The 16,898-nt window shown below is 39.7% G+C and overlaps 1 protein-coding gene across 8 annotated transcripts in view; it reads left to right on the top strand.

The window, feature by feature from the left end:
* The window catches only part of Bcas3 (BCAS3 microtubule associated cell migration factor), a 480,559-nt gene that overhangs the window by 127,538 nt on the left and 336,123 nt on the right, over window positions 1-16,898 (top strand). For all 8 annotated transcript variants that reach the window (XM_050119602.1, XM_050119598.1, XM_050119604.1 and 5 more), the window contains exon 13: window positions 2,074-2,167. In XM_050119602.1, coding sequence (XP_049975559.1) covers window positions 2,074-2,167 — 94 coding nt within the window. The remainder of the gene's footprint in view (window positions 1-2,073; window positions 2,168-16,898) is intronic.

Genomic DNA, 16,898 nt, shown 5'->3' with positions numbered 1-16,898 from the left:
TCAGTCTACTCAGAGATCCCCTAAGAAATTACTAGAAATAGTAACACCCAGACCTTCCTGCCTTAGCCTCCTGAGTCATCCCTCGCCAAAGCTATATTTTTAAACATAAAAGATGATCATTCAGATAGCAAATAGTTCTGATTTATTAAAACACATAGCATTCTTAAGGCCAACAATGTCTGTATTACTTTTATAAATAGAATCAAATTCAAAGGCACCTAGAAAGATTAATTTGAAAGCCAACATTTTTATGAAAGTACTTTATGTAAACAATGGCATTAGAATACTTACATTCAGCCATTATATATATGTCTATCTGTGCTTCCTGTGCCTTCACCTTCATGCACATCCACGCATGTTTGTTGTGTCGTTCCTGTGGGTTCAGAAGACAAGCTATCGACGTCAGTTCTTTTCTTCTGTTTGCCATAAAGTAGCCAGGCTTGTGGAACAAGCATTTTTAACTGCCAAGCCTTCTTACCGGCCCAGTACATTCTTGCTTTGCACAGCCAGAATATACAAACGTAGGAGATTCCTAAATATTTGTAAGTAAATAGTGGATTTGTAAATAAATCACAGGGCAATCAAATAAAAAATAGAAAGTATTTCAAACTTGATAAAGATAAAATGTACTTAAATTTATGGTATAATGTGGATCAAAATGTAGAGAGTTCAGTGCTTATTTGGAGAAGGAGGTATTCTAACCTTGGAAAGTAACACAAAGCAGTGGTGGTGCACACCTTTAATCCCAGCATTCGGGAGGCAGAGACAGGAGTGTCTCTGTGAGTTTGAGGCCAGCCTGGTCTACAGAATGAGTTCCAGGACAGGCTTTAAAGATATAGAGAAACCCTGTTCTGAAAAGCCAAAATAGATAGATAGATAGATAGATAGATAGATAGATAGATAGATAGATAGATGTAACACAAAGAAGAGTACTGTTTAAAAAATGAAGGGATACTGGGTGGTGTGGTCACATGCCTTAAATCCCGGCACTCGTGAGACAGAGACAGACACATCTCTGAGTTTAAGGCCCGCTTGGTCTACAAAGCGTCTTCAGAACAACTAGAATTGTTACACCAAGAAACCCTGTCTCAAAAATCCAAAAACAAACAAACAAACAAACAAACAACTAAGCAAACAAAAATGCCCCCACCCAGAAATGAAGGAGGAAATAATTATCTGAACGTAAATGAGAAAAAATAATTTTAGAAAAATCACAGAAAATAATAAATAAGATAAAACAATTATTCATAGGCTGAATTTGAGATCTGTTCAGAGAAGGATGACAAGAAACTTAGAGACAACAATCGAAGACATTTCATAAAACAGCTTATTATTATTTATTATGTAAAATCATTGGACTGTGGAGATGAAAGCAGTGGCCTTTGTGACACGTGAATTGAGTCCAAGTGGACCTGTCATGTCCTTAAGCAATAGTGTGTTCCGTTTCTGCCTTGTAGGCTTAGAAGTGACTCTGTATCTCTCAGGGCAGGAGTTACTTTGCCGACTGCTTTGAGCATCTGTAGGACATGACCAGCATTCTTATAGACTAGACTCTTGCTTGGCCCCCAGGCTGGCCAGGAATCTTGCCTCATCTTCGGATGTTCCTATAACATGCTAGAACAGTATTTTCAAAGTGTCCCCTTTTCTCTCTATAAAATTATATCACAACTCATAATCCAAGATTGCTGAGCTGGTACAGGTGTCTACCGCCAGCCTGATGGCCCAAGTCTGATCCCTGAGATCAGCTGATTGAAAGAGCTGCTTTCGGCAAGCGGTCCTCCGGCCCACGCTTGTGTGAACACAGAATAATATAATAAAATATGAAAAATGTCAAACAGAAAACAAATTGCTATGTGTTATTCTCCATTATTATTTGGTTTATTTGTTGTATTTTCAATCATAGACCTCTTTTTAATAGTTGGGGAAACATTGATTTTTTTTTCCAGCAAAGTCTCTCTATAATTATGAATAACTTCAGTGCAGTGCAAGCATCTCCTTGAGGAAGATTGAGGAGTGTGTGGTGTGGCCTCCAAGCCATTAGTGACTAAAGTTAACCTTCTTTATTTTCCAAAGGTGCTTGTGAGTGAGGATTCGGACAGCGATGGCATTGTAGCCCACTTCCCTGCCCACGAGAAGCCAGTGTGCTGTATGGCTTTTAATACTAGTGGTAAGTTTTTTTTTTAATCCATTTGTTTTATGAGTTTTCTAGCTAATATAATTAGAAATGGAAAATCTGTGATTGAACTGGGGTTGGAGAGACAGCCCACCAGTTAAAATCCCTTGCTACTCTTGTAGAGGCCTGATCAAATTCTGCCTCCAGCACCCATATAGTGGCTCACCTGCTGCCTGTAGCTCAAGCCCCAGGGGAGCTGACACCCTCTTCAGGCCTCTGTATGAATAGATACAAACCACACAGAAAGATACATGGAGCTTGTCTATCATAAGTAATAATAGGACCAGTGATCTGTGAATGACTAAGTTCACAGTTCGTCCTACCTTGTCCCACTCAGAACTACATTTTAATTTTCTGAAAGCCGGTGTTTGAAGCGCTGCAGTGAGGTAAGCGTTGCTCCTGAAGTCACGTTCATTTATCGTCATGCCCCAGTATCAGTATGGCAGGCTAGCATCACCAGACACGTGTTCTTTTTAACATGTTTTATTTCTCCACATGAAATTGTGAAAACTTTTAGTTTTTTCTTTCTCTCCTTCTGTTTTTCCTTTCTGGTTGCTCTGCTAAGTCGTGTAATTTTGACTAAAAGTGTGGAACGCCCTGTTACCCACTTTCCTCCAAACTTTTTATTAAGAAAATATTGACCTTTGACCTAGAATAGCAGCTTTATAGTCACCCGGTGTAGGAACAGTTCTCAAGCAGGAACCAGCCAGTTCTTACTGTAACGATAAACAGAATGAGAGTCAGTTTCTTGGCTTGCATTCTGTTCTGGGTTTTATTGATACAGGTGGAAATAAGTGAAATCTAAAATACGTGATCTCTAAATAAAAGATGAAACTGGTGTTTGTTTCAGCGCTGATTTGGTCTTTGTAAATTATAGGTTTGGATCCTGCTCATTTGGGTGATGCATCTGAGAGTCTTAGCATTTTTATCTTATTTTTCAGAAATGACCGTATCAGTTGGATTGATGAGAAAATCTGTTTTTTTTTTTTCCCATTAAAAATAAAGAATGGTAACTAGGCAGTCATATTGAGTACTTGATTAATCTTTTTTCTGATATTCTAATTAGTCATTTTTGATGAAGAGAGATTTATATTATAGTGGTTGATCAGTAAGTAAGATTGATTTAATTAAGGCAGACAAATACCTATTGAAATTCGCTGTATGTCGGGGGAATTAAGTTAAAATTGGAGACATGCTTTGAAATTTGTTTGCTTGTGTCCCTCTGCTTTGGGTAACAAGTATGACTCATTGTGATTCTGTTTGTTATGCCCACTTTCCTTTGGATTATTGTGGATTTCACATCACCCCTGAGCAGTTCCGATGGGGGAAGCTACCTGCTCTGGATGTGAAGATAACCAATCACCCCCATCACCGTCTGCAGTGAGCTTTCTGTGGTTTTGTTTTGAAGCCTGCATCTTTCCCTTTGCTATTTGACTTGCATATATGATAATCTTAAAACAGACGTATTATGTTTACTTCTCCGTTTTCCTAGAGCATTGTGTTTATAAGAATGATATAATTTATTTGGAGACGATCACTTGTTTAGATATTTCTTTCCTTTGTGTGCTTGTAGTTTCCCTCCAACCCTGGATGTGCTGGCATCCAATCCATCTTGGTGTCTGGTGCCCAGCAAGTATCTCAGCGTATTGGCATGCTTACGGAAGAAATTATTTTAACTTGTCCCAGTTTTAGATTCATGGCACTGTACTTCATTCTCTGCTCTAGAAATAAAAGAGACTGGTCAATATAAAATTTAGGGCTTTTTTTTTTTTTTTTGAGGTCTTAGACTAGACCAGGGACACACACTGCTAGGCAATGCTGTCACTGAGCTGTGTACTCAGCCGTGTTTTTTTTTTTTTTCTTTCCTCATTTTCCTTTTGATATTTGACCAAAGCTCCCTTGAGCTGCTTTGTAATTTATTCACTTTGATACAGTTCATGTGTCTAGAGCTTCATTACACTGGTTGCCTATAATTTCATAATAGCCATCTGTAAGGCTTGTTAGTATCATTGAAAATACTTCACAAAGTAGCTGCTGGCCCAGACGGGCTGATTGTTCTGAGTCAATGTTCCATTGAAGTATTTGTTCAGATGTGTATTTTCTTATGTTTGCTTTTATTACGTAATTATCTGAATATTGAATATTGTTGGAAATTACTACATAGTACACACACACACACACACACACAACCCCACTATCAGTGTTTGTTCTTGTCTTTGTGGTGCTGAGGATTGTAACGAGGGCCTCCCAGGTGCTAAGCAAGTGACCTGCCATTAAGATTGACTCTAGCTGTTTACTTTTAAAAAATATTTCTAAAAATTATTTTGCCCTTTTAAGAAGCATTATTCTAATGAATTGATCCCTAAGCTTTTCTATTTTTTGAGAAGGGTTTTTAGTACTAAGCTATTTAAAGCTGTCTGTCAAAATACTGAATTCTTATTATAAAGGTTTCATCTCAATATTCTCTTCGTCTAATGCCTCCTCACACTGACCTGTCAGGACCTGGTGAAGCAACAGTTTCCATAAGCACAATCTCCAGTTAAAGTGGGTTCTTCACAGGGAAGGTAAAGTAAACCATATGTTGGAAGGATGGGATGCTGGTTGAAATATAAAAATTAGTCCAGCTGGGTGTCGGTGGCACATGCCTTTCATCCCAGCATTCCGGAGAAAGGGGCAGCGGATCTCTGTGTGTTCAATGCTGACCTGCTGTACAGGGCTAGTTCTAGGACAGGCTCCAGAGCTACACAGAGAAACCCCTTCACGAAAAACAGGGTCGTCATAATTTTGGGGAAGTCAGTTCTTAAAAAGGGAATCAGTTTTTAGTGTTGATTACGAAGGTGATTAGCTAGGAAATAGCAACTTGGTTGCTTATATAGAAATAAGTGCTAGCTCAGGAGTGAGCGGAGGAGTGCAGAGCGCAAGCAGTAAACACCTCAGAACACTGGACACAAAGTTATTCCCATTGTGTGGGAACTTTGTTTTTGTCTGTTTGTCATTTGGTAGGGTTTTAGAAATGTTTTCTGTGTGCAGAATGTTGATTTAGGTAGTGGTTTTTATAATGAAGTCTTGTTCCCTTTAAACAGTGTTATGTTGTAGTTGGTAGGCAGAGATAATAAAATGTATGTGTGTGATTGTCTTTCCTGCATGTATGTCATGTGCATACAGTGCCCATGGTGGCCAGACGAAGGCATCAGGTCCTCTAGAACTGGAGTTGCAGACAAATGTGAGCTGCATTTGGGTCCTGGAACATGACCCTGAGTCCCGTACAAGACCTACAAGGGCTGCGTCTCCCTAGCCCTGACAGAGGTGGATGCGGTTGCCGACATTTGATCTGAGAACCATTCCTGTTGGTTCCGGATCCTTACCCTGTTGTCAATGCTACTGTTACTTAATGAGGAGCAGAGGATAGAAAACACTCAGTGGTCCGTGATGTGGAAAACATCCAAATGCTGATTTGGAAATCTTGCCTGTTTTTCAATTCTAAAGCAAGTCTTAATTAGGAGCTTTGAAAAGAGTCATCGGGCTAGCCATAGCTTCCTCTAGTCAGCGTGCGTCGTCAGGTGCCCTCCTTCCTTCTCTGTCATATGTAGCCCAGGCTGGCTCCTGTCCTTACCCTGGGGTGGTGGGACATAGGCTTGGTTTATCATTCCTAGATTTCATTAGTGTTTTCTCTGTTACCTCTTGGATTTAGGTGTGCATGTTCACACATTGTGTGTTCTTGGCAGTTAAGAGCACAGATTATAATAGGTAGGTCCTTCTCCTCCATATAGTTGAAGTGTTGAGGGAAGATGAAATGCTTTTTGCCTCTTTCCATTTGAATTCTCCCCTACCAATACACTACTGAGCTGCCTTTGATAATATAGAATGAGATTTTTTTCCCCTCTACTGGCAGAATTATATTGTTAGGTACTGAGTTGTATGATTTGAGTGAATCTTAACACAATATGTATTTTTTGTTTTTAAATCGGCTTATTTGGTATATTATTTTTTATTTCAATTTATTGGTTTTGATTTGAACTGTAGATTATGGACCCTTTACTAAATAGATTGGTTTTCCATTACCCAAACATGCTTCTACATTTATTTATTTATTTGTTTGTTTGTTTGTTGGGTTTTTCAAGACAGGATTTCTCTGTAGCTTTGGTGCCTGTCCTGAAACTAGCTCTTGTAGACCAGGCTGGTCTCAAACTCACAGAAATCTGCCTGCCTCTGCCTCCAAAGTGCTGGGATTAAAGGCATGTGCCACCACCACCCGGCTTGTACATTTATTTATATGAAGGAACTTTACGTATATCAGCCCACTTATGCCCTGGCATTTCCAGGGGCTACGTAATAGATGACAGATAGCCATAACACTTGCAATATTGTTTTGAAGGTTATGGAGGTTCTCAAAAAAAAAAAAAAAACCAACTAGGACATATAAAGAAATTGGTGTTGTTTTGTTTCTAAAGCTGGTCCTTTGCTTGCCAGCTTGCTTGTCTGAATTGATATCATACTCAAGGATATTGTATTAAGAATTTGTTCTAGTCTTCTTTAAAAAGAGACATAGTCTTAGATGGCAGTTGTATGCAAATGTCTGGACGAGAGTAAGAACAAGCCATACCTTGGCCATCTCCTGGGCAATGCTAAAAGTACTGTAAACTGTCCATGATGTGATGCCACCACCGTGTGGATTAGCGGCAAAAGTAGGCCGACTGGCGGGGGTGACTGGCGACTGTGTTCTGCAGGACCTTTCGGATTCGAAATGAAGGATGCCAGTAAACAGACTTGTGAAACTTGTTGAGCAGCTGTGTTCAGTTTGTTTTTTAATTTCACATTCCCACACTTGTTTATTAGCTGTGACTCTGAGTCCTGAATCAAAACAAATATTTTAATGGTAGTATTTATGATTTGTTTAGAAATGCCTTGCTGAGACCTTTGTGGATTCAATATGGGTGGTATATGTCTGTTGCTTTCAATTATTTAGCTACAAAATGAGTAACATTTTTTAGAGAAGTTTCGTGTGAAAGCAATACTTTTCAGACCAGTTTTTGATTTGTAGCACAGTTGAGCAAGAAATTGAGACCCCACATTGCCATTCTCTCCATAAGATCACACTTTCCTGCTGTCCGTCTGTATCGCGGGGAGCATTTCTAGGACGGAGCTTGGCCCTTCTTCCTGGCATCACTCACCCTCCAGTCTAGACTATGCTCCACTCATTTGTAGCACAAATTCTAATTGAGCTTAATAATAAAATCCCAGAGTCAGATATCCGGGTAAATGCTGAAAGATCAGAGACTAAGAGTCAGCCATAGAGAGACTTCTTATCTCTACCAAATCCTCAGTCCCAAGTGAGCTGAGCTCCTGTTTTTTGTTTTCTCCCGTATTACACTCTTCTCTCTGCCCACCATATCATTTCCTGTTTCCTCCTCCCTCACCTCTGTTAAAGGTATGTGTTTCCCAAGTGCTGGGATTAAGGCGTGTGCCAGCATTGCCTAGCTTCTATGGTTAACTAGTGGCTAGCTCTGCACTCTGATCTCCAGGCAAGGTTTATTTGTTAGAGCAAAACAAAATATTACCATACTCATTTTCACTAAATTTAGAACTTTTAAGACATTGCTTTTTTTTAAATGTGTTTGTTTTATTTTAAATATATATGGGTGTTTGTCAGTGTGTGTGTGTGAATATATGTATATATACACACATCATGTATTACTGGTACTCACCAAGGCCAAATTAGGGCATCAGGCCCCCTAGAACTGTAATTAGGGACAGGTATAGGCCATACTGTGGCTTCTGGAACCCTAACTCTGTTTCTCTTAAAGAACAGCAAGTACCTATAACCATTGAGCCTCTCCAGGAGCAGTTACTTCTTGGTCCCTCAAAAGTCTTCCCTCCTCTTTCAATCAGTAAACAAAGGGATAAAATTGCAATCATCAAAAATAGTATCTTTACACATAACGTCTTTATACATAGTGTCTATACTCATGGCGTCTTTACACATAGTGTCTATACTCAGAGTGTCTTTACACATAGTAACAATACTCATAGGGTCTTTACACATGGTATCATCTTTACACATAGTATCTTTACACACAGATATCCGTTGCTTCTCTTCTTACTATTACTTGCTCACCCTCTTCATCCTAGTATTTTAGTTTTTATCACCAGTCAGAATTCTTCCTTAGGCATTCTCCTTAGAAGTCACATTTTATTTTGTCTCTAGGCTTTTGTTTACACCAAACCATTGCATTTATTAATTCCATTAGGTTCTTTTTCATGATTATGAAAATCTCTAGCAGTGCCAAGGTAGAATATTTTTCAATGTCATTATTCATGTGTTGAATAAAATTATTCATTTCTAAGTTATTCCTTGAATAGTAAATATTTTCTAAATTGTTTGGGTGGTGCATGCTGGCATGTACATATTATAAAAATAATGAAATTGAATTTTATAATAAATATGAATTATAAGTATCTTATGGAAACTACCTTTTATTTGATCAATAAAAACAGTAGGTGAGTATGTTCCATGTCATATTGCCTTAGATATGAAAAGAGATGTATTCTTTATTACATTGGTAATTAGAAATGAAAGAAAGAATTCCTGAGCTCAGTACAGTAGCCCAGACACTTGTGGAACAGACATCCTGTTTTGTATCCAGTAAATAATTGATTGGCTTTGTAGAGGCGTCACTTCTGCCAGCTGAGCTGCTGGGAGCCATGGAGTGCAAGCACATCTACATTTTAAATAATTACCCCTCCTTGGCAGGGAAATTGCTTTTCCACCCATTAATAAGAGGAAAATGAATGTCGAGGCTCTAGTAAAGCAGATTAAATGTGCAGTCTTTGGATGGCTGGCTGCATCTCTAACAGCAGAGAAAGTCTCTTGCTTGTTCAAGTGCTGTGTATTGAGAGGAGATGGTCGTTTGGGGTTAATCGTAAAAGAGGGTTAAATTGAATTTTTTTTTCCACAGTAGCTATTCCCATTGATCATTGCAAGGTGCCAGGAAACACCCTGCCTTCATTTTTCCTGATATCTGTAAAGACTCACGGATTGTTTTTGTTTTTTAAGATATTGTTTCACTCTATAGCCTGTACTGCTGTGGAGCTTAATCTGTAGCCTAAGCCGACCTCAAAGTCATGATTGAAAAGATGATTCTTGTACATTATTCATTCCTTGGTGATCTCATATGTGCACATATTATGTCTTCTTGCTCCAGTCTCCCGGCCGCTAGGATTATAGTCACAAGTCCCCGGCTGGCTAATCATAGTTTCTAGAGGATGATAACGATGAGGATGTTCACCTGGCACTCGGGTCAGCGCCGCTTGCAATCGGTGCTTTACCGTTGCAGAGGCGGCCTAGAGAGGATTCATGCGCACTACCGCTGCAGCCGTGTCGGCTGGCTGCCCATCACCAGTTTGTCTCAGGGTGATGTGCCGCACCAATGTCCTTTTCCAATTGTCACACTGTCACCACGTGGGAGTCCGGGGAAACTTAGTAGGAATTAGACTTAGTGAGTACTTTGAGAAGAAAAAGTAGTATTTTTGTGCTAATGACATTAAGTAATAAGATTAAACACACATATATACCGTAATTCCAAGTATATTTTCATAAGAGAGAGTTCCCAAAAAGCATAAAAGAATGTTGGCCCTATGCAAGGTCTATTGCAAGCCCAGATTTCTGATAACGAGTGACACTCCTGTCCACCCACACTGATTGAGCTGATTGAGATAACATTGAATTAGTAGCAGTGTCCATGCATGCAGTGAAATCGTGTATAGAATTTGAAGGTGTGGGTTGATGGCTCAGTCAATGAAATATTTGCCACACGAGAATGAAGAACTGAGTTTGGATCTCCAGAACCCACCTAGACAAAGCTGAGTGTGGCAATGTGTATCTGTTATCCCACCACTTGGAAGGCGGACACAAGAGAGTCCCTTGGGATTGTTAGGTAGCTAGTCTGGTAGAACTGATTAACTCCAGATTCAGTGAGACACCTTGTCTCAAAAAAATAAAAAGAGGAACTGAGTGAGGCATCCTCTCTCTCTCTCTCTCTCTCTCTCTCTCTCTCTCTCTCTCTCTCTCTTTCTCTTTCCAACAAGATTCTTCTTTTTCTCCATCTTCCCATCCCATACTTCGCCCCTGCCCCACCCTCTCTCATCACACTTCTGTGTTGTGGTAATTGATGACCATTTTTATTCATTTTCTTTCTTGATGTGCTACTGGTATTTTTTCTATCAGTACTTTTTTCCTTTGCTAATGGTTAAATGTTTTGAGAGTGGATGTATATGCTAAAAGTTATCAACTCAAGCTGATTCTAATTTTAATGGTCTCTGTCTCAAGGGTCTTAGTGTCTCTCTCCCCTCCTGTCTGTCTCCGCCCTACCCCGTCCTCTTTTCTCCTCCCCCTACCTCCCCTCCCCTTTTTCTCTCTAACTCCTTTCTTTCTGACAGGGTCTTACTCGGCAGCTCTGACCAGCCTGGTAGTTGCTATGTAGACCTTGTTATCCTTGAATTCACAAAGATCTATGCCTCTGCCTCTCAGATACTAGGATGGCCAGCATCATGTCTGCTGATAATTTTATATGGAATTTCAAAGAATATGAAATTAGTCAGTCTTGTAAAAGACAAATAAAGACCCAAACTACATCAGTTCCTAGTACACAAGAAAGGACTGTGTGGTTAAACAGAGACATATTGGAATGGAATAGAATCTATTGAATTTTAGGAAAAATGGAAATTAATTCATTAGGGCAAGTATAATGTCCTTAGTGAATGTGGATGGTAAAACAGAATATTCTTTCAATTAAAAACATATGCAGTTTACTTAAAATGGATCATAGACTTTAAACTCTGAACCTGTGAAACTTCATATACCTTGACTTTGAGTTAGGGTAAAAATGCCTTTCACCATTGGAAAGCTGACTCCATCAAAATTAAATGTCTTTTGGAAAACGTTAGCGACAAAGAAAGGAATCCTGGCACCTGGAGAAAACTTCCGAGCTCCCGACCTGGTGTCAGCAGCTCACTGTTGCCTCTGTCCGACTCAGTCCAGAGGGTGGACTCCAGGGCTACTGCACTCGTGTGCCTGTCCCCTAGACATGTACTTGACATAATAAAATGTTTTAAACAAATAATGACAGAGATTAAAAAGACAATTCTATTAAAAATTTGTTATGTAAATGCCTGTGGAATGGATCAAGATGCAAATTAAAGCCGGGAACCATCACAAAATACCCACCTAAATGATTACAGTTTAAAGACATACAATGGTTGAGATTGGTAAGCATGTGGGCAATGTAAGATATTATCATTTTTAAAATGAATTTCAAAATTCACCTTGTTTTTACATCATCACCTCAGAGAAGTGCAACAGCCACACAGAAAGTTGTGCTGAATACTGAATAAATTGCAGTTTAGGTGGCTATGCTCAGAATATGGGAACCCTGAAGAATGGCTATAGAAATGGTAGCATCTCGTATTCTGTGATATAAACAACTGAACAAATGCTGTTCTTCCTTGGTGAATAGGACTTGAAAACCCCACGTGAGCCCCTAGACAGTCTTTTTGTCTCAGCAGGCGATATGAACCCCATTACAGGAAGGCAGTCTGGGGGTAGCGCTGGATGAGGGGCGGGGACAGGTGATAGTTGTACACATTAGGGGGTATGTCTCTGAGGTCTCTTATATTTTTTTTTGATAATAACTGTATTGATATTAGACTCATCAAAATGAGAACATAAAACAAATATAATCATTGTATATAAATTGTACATTAATAAAACTTAAGAAATTCAATTTTTCTGACATTTAATAAAAATATACTTGAACATTTGGAAAAATAACATTTATAAGCATATACCTAAATATGATAAAAGCATATTAAATTTCATAAATGCTAACATAAGCCTATTGAAGATACTAATATTATATATTTTTGGTGCTTAGATAGGCTCTTGTTTTGTAGCTGAGGCTGGCCTTGATCTCTCTCTTTTTTTCATTAATTTTTTATTTTGTTTTGTTTTGTTTTTTGAGACAGGGCCTGACCTTTGTTGCCTGACTCGGAACTAGCTCTTGCAGACCAGGCTGGCCTTGAACTCACAGAGATCCTCCCAAGTGCTGGTATTAAAGGCTTGTGCCACCACCACCTGGCACAGCCTTGATCTCTCGATATTGCACCCTCAGCCTGAGTGTTGAGATTAGGTTTGTGCAAGCATGCCTAGGTTCACAATGCTTATTGGTAAATCTTTTGGTCAATACCAGTTCTTGGGAGCCAGAGACAGGAGGATCTCTGTGAGTTCAAGACCAGTCTTGTCTACAGAATGAGTTCCAGGACAGTTCGGCCCACACAGAGAAACCCTGTATTAGAAAACAAAACAAACAAAGAAACAAAAATCATGGGTAAGAGCCAGAGGAACTAATATAATCCTAGAAATTCCAGATGTTAAGGTCAAAGAACGAGGGAATGAAATCAAAACTATTACATTTTATTCTCTTAACTGCCAAAGAGGCAGGATCCTGGACCTGATTTAAAGAAAAAGTGAGTCCGACTTTTCTGTGTGAAATGTATGTGTGTAATACCATCTATTTAACCTGAACTATGTTGGTTACAGATATAGACAACTCTGGGAAGGCGTCAAATCAATCATCTCTGTTTTACTTAGCTCTCTTTACTTCATTGTTTCTTACAGGATGTTTTGTAGTGTGTTTTATAAAGATTTATATTCTGGACTCCTAAATCGGAAGAATATATTGAGTTTGATTATCTGTTTCTTTAAAAAGCCTACGGAACATGCTTCTATACTTATCGAAGAAACTGATGCTTCAGGCCCATTGCAGAGAGCTTGCACAGTGTGAGGCACCCCCCCACCAGTGAATGAATGAATGAATGAATAAATGAATAAATAAATAAATAAATAAAGCAAGCAAGCAAGCAAGCCAAACTAACCAGGAAAAAATATGACTCGGAGAGAAATCGCGAGTATGGGTTAGTTTAGAACTGGATGCTGTCCGGTAGTGACTGGTAGTGGTGCAGGCCTTTAATCGCATCTTTGGGGAGGCAGAGGCAGGTGGGTCTCTGTGGTCTACAGAGCAAGGTTCACAACAGCCAAGGCTACATAGGGAGAGCACCCTGAGAAAAATGGCTGCTGTGTACATGGGCCCTTGAGCTTTGAGAGCCTTGTTGTTATGTGCCTGTGTTCAATTAGTCGACTTTAATACCCACCATGTTAGTAAAAGTTTTATGGAGTCTGAGCTGGTTAAAGATTTCTATCAATACTGAGATTGTATTTCTTTGCTTTTGTTTTTTCCAAATTTGACTGTATACCATTGTAAGTTTGCAATTATGCAAGTATTGATCAGAAATAACATCTTGTAAGAATTAAAAATAAAATATAGACTTTTTAAATGAGCGCTACAGTATGACTTCCGCAAAGACTTCTTTCTGACCCTGCTGTCTGTGCTGTGGCTCTTTTTGGAAGAGAGTGTGAGTAACTCGTAATTTGTCTTTCGATTTCCGTGCATGTACATGATAAAGAACCACGCAATTAGATAGGTGTTATAAATAGGATATGTGAAAAAAGAAAAATCGTGTTTCCAAGATTTTATAGCCTCTGCTCAGTACTGTTTTGCTAGTCTTTAATTTCACTCTTTGGTCTAACCAGCTGACGCCCAGTTGAAAAGACTTATGTTCTGATGAAGCCACAACAGCCTTAATGTTCATTCTGCAGCTACCTCAGATTCTGGAGAACACCGTGTACCATCAGCAGCTCCATCCCCACCTCCAACACTAAAGCTCATCTATCAAACTTGAGGCTGAGAGTGAGGGAGAGGAAGCTTCCAGATAAACACACAGCAGCGCCTAAACAGCTAATCACTCTGGGCTTCCGCTTCCAGGCCCTATAATTAGAAGCCCGTCTTTTCCTTGTATTCCCAGATGACGCAAATGCTTTTTGTGGCTTGGCACCTCGTTTGGGGCGTGGGTTTAGTTTATGGCCAGGCCAGCGTCTGGTTTAGTCTTCTGATGCCGCATAAATAGTTCCGAAGCCACAGTCTACTCTGCATGACTTTTCCTTTTATGTATATGTGCTTTTAAACTTGTTTTCTAGAAGAGAGGAGCTTGCTGTTTTCTTTGCAGAATGTATGTGAAAGCGCAAATGGTGAATTAAAGAAAGCACCTGACTCTGCAGACCTACACCAGCTCTTCCTTTCCTCGCTGCCTTCTTACGCTTTTATAGTTGAAAAGTTTTGTGATTCATGGAAGCTCATTTATGGGTTGTGAAGCCAAAGTTTCTTGGAGAAATGGGAGCGGATAGCATCTGAGATAGGCACATATATGCATTTACAGGTCTTGACACATATGTTAAATACTGTTGCCCTATAGCTTGGAATGGTTGACACAGGAACAGCTAGACAGACCAATGTTGAGAAATACTCGTGTGATTGCCACGCACGTGTAGACAGTAGTGGCCTTGACTTGGTTAGCTTTCCATTTAAATGCTCCTTTTGAGTAGAATGCTGTTTGGAAGAAGGTGTATTGATGCTCATCTGTGGTGTGTGAGTGTATATTTAGTATAAATAATAAGGTCCTCTTTTTTCTTCCATTACTGTGATGTTTCTTTGTTTTTCAAGTGCCCAAATCTTTTTTTTTTTTTTTTTTGGTGGAAAGATAGGATCGGACGATAGCCGTTGAGTTATGCTTACTAAAACTTACTGTAACGGAGCCAAAAGCAGGAGTGGGAAAAGCATGCCTTCGATAGAACACGTGGTTGTGACTAAGCATGGACACACATAGCTTGAGTCACAGGAAGGAAGGAGTGGGGAGTGTGTCAGTGACCTCCTGCCATCACTGGGTGCTTGGTGGGAGAGAAGCTAATATGTGTATTAACCAGTTATTACCCCTTATTAAATAACTTTCTAAAATGTTTGTAGCCCAGAAAAATGGCATCTGAGACTCAGGGCGTCACCGAGAGCTACATTTAACCAAGTAAACTGCACACTCAGATGGACAGTATCCTCTGGTGTCGGTGAGGCCCTGACCACGTGTGCTGCCCACTCATGCCCTTTCATCTCTATAAGGCAGTAAAACCCTTGACACAGACATGCAAAGGGACAGCCGCTGGAAGCCTGGTGCATGCAGGACATGCTCCGGAACAGTCAGTTATATCCCAAGGGCCCTCTGAACCATAACTTAAAGCCAGCGGCTAAATAATTTAAAAGAAAGCTTTCTAACTTCCTGGTAGAGAGATAGCATGATCACGAGAGTGGTTTTCTTCTATTGTACCATAGGTCTGCCGGCCTCTGCGATTTCCTCAAATATGGGAAACTCAACTGCACAGTTTGTGGGAGCTGGGAACTGCTCGCCATCATTTCTAGCAATTCACAAAATCATTCTAAAGAGCTGGGCTGTGTTGGTGTGCTCCTTTAATCCCAGCACTCCCGTGCCCTTACCCGAAATAATTTGTGCTTTGGATAGGCAGAGGCAGATTAATCTCTGAGTTTGTGGACTGCCTGGTCTAGGATAGCCAAGACAACAGAGAAACCCTAATAGTAGTAGTACGGAACTCAAAATAGAAAAAAAGAAGTATGTATGTGTACATACATAAAGCCAAACATTGGGAAAGAAGTAAAGACAAGCAGATTAATTCATTAACCCCACTGATAAATGTACTAAGTTAGAATGGAGTAAATGAAATAATTCAAGTCATTGGTTTGTAATCTGAAAAAGCAGCGTGCGATAGGTTTATTCTTTACTCCCAGGCAGGAAGATCAGATTTCAGGTTCAAGTATCAATTAAGATAGGACCTCTATACATGAAGGAATATTATTCAGAAAGAAGAACAACATCTTGATATTTGAAGTAGCCAGGCACGGAAGCTCCCAGGTCACACATCTGAAACCTACAGACCCCTGTGCAGTGATTGTCAGCACAGGGAGGTCCGGTGTGCTGTGACCGTAGTGTAACTGCAGATGCCAGTACCATGCTGCATGTTCAGGAAGTATATGTGAATCTTCACCACGAGGAAATGCCGAAAGATCAGGGGTGGATCCTGGTTTAATCATACAGTATATGCCTGTGTCTAACCACCCAGCCTTTCTCTGCCAGATGTTCTGTGTTCACTTAAGGTAAGTTTACTTTTAGAAAGTCATTCACCTCTGTGGGGACAGTAGCCTTGATTACTAATCTATTTTTTTTCATGTTGGAGATTTAACCAAAGCCTTATATGTTTGAAGCAGTAACTTCTGTAGATATAGTTTAAATCTCCAAACACACAAGAAACGTGTTTACTAAACAGTAACATTTTGTATGTTGTTCCTTTGGCTGTGGAAAATGGATAAAATGTGTTATTTCAACAAATATCATATCTGGGTAGAAATCATTTTTACATTATTGATTTTTAAAATTACACTTGTGTGTGTGTGTGTGTGTGTTTGTGTGAGAGAGAGAGAGAATGCAGGTGAGTGTGTGTGCATTTGTTTGTAGAGATCAGAGAACAATTTGTGGGAGTTGGGTCTCTCCTACCTTGTGGGTCCCTGGTTCAAATTGGAGTTACCAGGTTTGGCAGCAAGAGCCTTGACCTGATAATCCTTTCTGCCTACTCTAAGGTTTAGTTAGTCGTTTAGTTTGGGTACAGGATCTCAGTTGTTGTCCAGGCTGGTCTTGATCTCTTGGGCGCATCTCTCCCCTAGCTGGGAGGAGAAATGTGTATCAATCTAACTGAGCAAAGATTAATTTTAAATGAGTA

The sequence above is a fragment of the Alexandromys fortis genome, unplaced genomic scaffold, assembly GCF_014885135.2.
Source record: "Alexandromys fortis isolate MF-2015 unplaced genomic scaffold, M_Fortis_MF-2015_v1.1 scaffold_173, whole genome shotgun sequence".
Lineage (NCBI taxonomy): Eukaryota > Metazoa > Chordata > Mammalia > Rodentia > Cricetidae > Alexandromys > Alexandromys fortis.
Note: the sequence above shows the minus strand (reverse complement) of the source record. Positions and strands in the feature narration are given on the sequence as shown.